This window comes from Rhipicephalus sanguineus, chromosome 1 (genome assembly GCF_013339695.2).
Source record: "Rhipicephalus sanguineus isolate Rsan-2018 chromosome 1, BIME_Rsan_1.4, whole genome shotgun sequence".
NCBI lineage: Eukaryota > Metazoa > Arthropoda > Arachnida > Ixodida > Ixodidae > Rhipicephalus > Rhipicephalus sanguineus.
The window spans coordinates 200,811,109-200,815,000 of record NC_051176.1 but is presented as its reverse complement, the minus strand read 5'-3'; the positions used below and the strand labels follow the sequence as shown (position 1 = coordinate 200,815,000).

Here is a 3,892-nt window from a genome sequence, read left to right as displayed (position 1 = left end):
GGAGTAAGCCAGACTATTTTTTCTGTTTTGCTTCATTGCTTAATTAGGCAAGATTAATTAACCAACCTTTGAACCGACGAATCTGGGGAAAAAATTCCAAATAGCAAGTTGTAGATCGGTTTGCAAAACGTCCGATTAGACAGTTTTTAACTATCTTTAATTATTAGGATTTTTCTGCCTACTACATATGCCCCCAAAATACACAAAAAAGCTTGTCCTTCAGGTTTATGAGCACCTTTATTTAGTTTTTTTTTCATTGGCACATGTGACCATGTGACAGGCGTACATCAAAAGATGATGATGAATCAACTTTTATTAAGCCCAACTGTGTTGGTAGTGCACGCAGGCACCAGACGGGGCGGTTCCCTAGTTTCGGGACCCGTATGTATCTAGCAGCTCCTGGCCCCTGTCCGTCAGTGCAAGCTGAGTCGGTAGGGCGGGGCTGGATAACAAGGTCTCCCATCGCTCAAGGGGTTGGGGATTGGGGGTGTTGGGGGGAAGGGAAGGAGGGGGTTCTTTTAGTTCTGTGCACTCTGTCAAGATGTGCGGCAGGGTGCCATTCTCGCTCTTGCAAAACGGACAGAGCGTGTCGTGTTCCGCAGGGTACATGCGGTTCATCAGTACAGGATGCGCAAGCGATCCCGCCTGCGCTCGACGCAGTATCGTCTGTTGTTGCCTGGTCAGTTCGGGGTGCGGCTCTGGCAGTCTGCACCTTTCCTCTCGGTACATCCGGGTAATGTCCCGAAAGCTTGTAACCGGGTGCGGTAGCTCTTCCGGCTCATGCTCGGCCCGGAGTGACATTTCTCGGGCATGATAGTCGGCAATGGTGTTGCCTGCTACCTGCGAGTGAGCCGGGACCCACACGAGCTCTACGGCTCTTCCCGGAGGCTTGCACTTGGATAGAATGGCTCGGGCCGCGGATGAGATTACCCCCCTGCGGAAGCTTCCGTAGGCTGTCTTCGAGTCAGTGACCACGGTGTCCACGCTCGGCTGTGCGAGTGCGAGGGCCACGGCCGCTTCCTCGGCAACTGCGGGGTCTATTGTCTTCAGGGATGCGCTGACGATCAGCCTGTCTTTGGTTGTAACCACCACCGCCGCACGGTCACTGTGTTTTCGGAGCGAGGCGTCCGCGTACAGGACCCTGGGGTTCTCTTCCAGCTTCCGGGCCATGGCTTTGGCCCGTGCGGTGCGCCTCTCGTCGTCCTTGCCCGGCGTCATGTTCCGGGGAAGGGGTTTGGTTTGGATGGTCGTCCTCCAGTCTTCCGGAAGGGCCGCCTTGATGGGTACTGGCTCGATCTGCCATCCTATTTTGCGTAGGACGGCTCGTCCGTGCTCCGTGTGACTGAGCCGGATTCTTTGATTAGAGAGGTGGGCTTCGATGAGCTCCTCCACCGTGTTGTGGGCGCCCATGTCTAGCAGTCTTTGCGTGGACGAGTATATTGGCACGCCCAGTGCTTGCTTCGTTGCCTTGCGAAGCATCGTGTTTAGGGTGTCCCTATTCGCCTTCGTCAGCTGGAGATACGGGGCGGAGTAGGTAACCCGCGACACGACGAACGCGCGTACCAAGCGCATAGCATCGTCCTCTTTCAGGCCTCGGTTTCTGTTAGACACCCTCCGAATCATACCAAGTATCTGTTCGGTTGTAGCCTTGATCTTTGTGACGGCGGCTTGTGCCTTCCCGTCGCTCTGAAGCAGTAGGCCGAGAATCCTAATCTGCTGTGTTGGCTTGATGGCCATTCCGTCGATGGTGATAGTCACGTTAGGCGGCGGCTCCTTCTTGGGTTTTCCCGGTTGAATCATGAGTAGCTCCGATTTCTGGGGAGCGCAGCTCAGTCCACACGACTTGGCGTACTCGTGTACGGTCGTCGCCGCCCGCTGCAAGGCTTCCTCCACCCAGGCATCGGACCCGGCTCGGGCCGTCCACAAAGTGATGTCGTCGGCGTAGAACGCGTGGTCCACGCCTTCGATTTGCTTGAGCAGATCGGGCAGGGGCAGGAGGGCCAGATTGAAGAGCAGGGGTGACAAGACCGATCCCTGAGGAGTGCCCCTATCGCCTAGCTCGACTGGGTCCGACTTCTCCTCCCCTATCCTGATGGTAGCCGTTCGGTTTGACAGAAAGTCCTTTATGTAGCCGAATATCTTGCGGCCACATACATCAAAAGAACGAAGCACGCGTGCTAAGGCCTCGCTGGTTCCAGGAGCACATGGTAGCGTATCGCGGCACGTTTACGATCAGCAGACGTGGAGGAGGCACCAGTAGGCGGCCGGGATACTTGGCGCTGCACTGAATTCACAAACGAACCGCAATGACGGCACCCTTCGTTCTGTTTATGCACGCTGTTTGCGCCAGGCTATTTGCACGTACTTAATTACCTCTCCCCCTTTTCTTCCATTCCTTCATTGTGAACAAAGCCGGTAGCCGAAACGTCTTTTATTTTGAAGTGCTCTTTTTTTGACCAAAAACAATCTGACTGACATCATGCAATAGTCAGAAAAATGCATTTGGTCGCGGCATCGTCATAGAGTGCGTCGCGATAGAGCTGGGGCACCCTGTGTGTGTGTGCGTGTGTGTGCGTGTTTGTGTGTGTGCGCGCACGCACTCACGCACACGCTAGTTATTCTTATATGGCAAGTTTTATCAATACCATTTTTGTTTTAAGGAAGAAAATAATTTTTGAAGTTCCCCATCGACGGCAACAGTGAACTTCAACGAGGGAGCTGCCGTATGACCAAATGGGAAGATAGCCGTCAATTGGGAACTTCAAAAATTATTTTCATCCTTAAAACAAAAATTGTAATGATAAAGCTTGTCATATAACTAGAACGATTTAGTTCCTTTCGATTAATGTATAACGCTGATTTTTAATTGGAGCACCACGCGGTGTAAACTGCGTCTCATGTGGAGCGAAATGATGATTTCCTCAAATTTGTGATTTTTTCTTGTAAAATTTAAGAGCATCAGTGGTCTGAAAATATCTTTTACGCAAAATATACCTTGTGTAGAGTAAGTATTTGTGACTCAGACGTTCATTCATAACGCAATATTATAAGGGAAGAAATGCAAACATTGAATTTTAGCGAAGTTTCTGGAGGCGTATATGGCAGAAAAATTGCAGCAATATTATTGAGCTCCGAACAACTTAGAGAAACGCCTTTGCCTAATATCTAAACCAAATTTGGTATTGAAACAAAAAACTATACCCTCAGAATAATTTTTCTGAAAAACCACACTCAGACGACATTCTGCGAAATTCGGAAGGCTCCCACGTGACCAAAAATTTTTTTCTCTCCGAAATATTCCTAGCAATTCGCTGTTTTCAGTGTAAAAAATCGGTACTTTTTTTTTCGAGTACATTTGAGATGGTCGCCGAAATGGCTGGGACGTTTGGCGTGGAATGACCCGACTGTATGTATAGAATTAAACAAGTGCTTATGAATATTTTACAAATGAGTATATTATTCCGAGTTTATTTCTGTCATTCATTCACTGTCCAGATCCAATCAAGCACTAAAAGAAATTGCCATTTTGGATACAATCTTTCAAAAAATAACTCGGGATGTAAAGGGTTAATGATATGTAAGCTTTAAGCAACTAACTCTATAGCTGCAACGCAGAAGATTCATTAGTTGACTTAATGCAATGAGGACCTCAATCATGATAACGCTGTATTTTATTTTCACACCTACCTGTCTAAAAAAGTAGGCAAAATGGATGCGTACTTGGTATTAAACCAGATTCGTAATGCGCAACTAAACGAATGAATATCGAGTGAGAGAGAGAGAAGTATTTAATGAAGAACAGAAAATTCTGCCGGAGTATATAAAGGCGCTTACATGCTACTCTGTATGAATATCGAGGGTGAACCTTCACTGATTCACATTCAGGTGCCTC

At 48.7% G+C, this 3,892-nt stretch overlaps 1 protein-coding gene across 1 annotated transcript; it reads right to left on the bottom strand.

Annotated features, from left to right (window-relative positions):
• Positions 1-366: 366 nt before the first annotated feature.
• Positions 367-2,393, bottom strand: LOC119381214 (uncharacterized). Its single transcript, XM_037649165.1, has 3 exons — positions 2,374-2,393; positions 533-2,089; positions 367-442 (listed from the first exon to the last, which is right to left on the bottom strand). Exons 1-3 carry the CDS (start codon positions 2,391-2,393, stop codon positions 367-369), a joined length of 1,653 nt encoding a protein of 550 aa, XP_037505093.1.
• Positions 2,394-3,892: the final 1,499 nt, after the last annotated feature.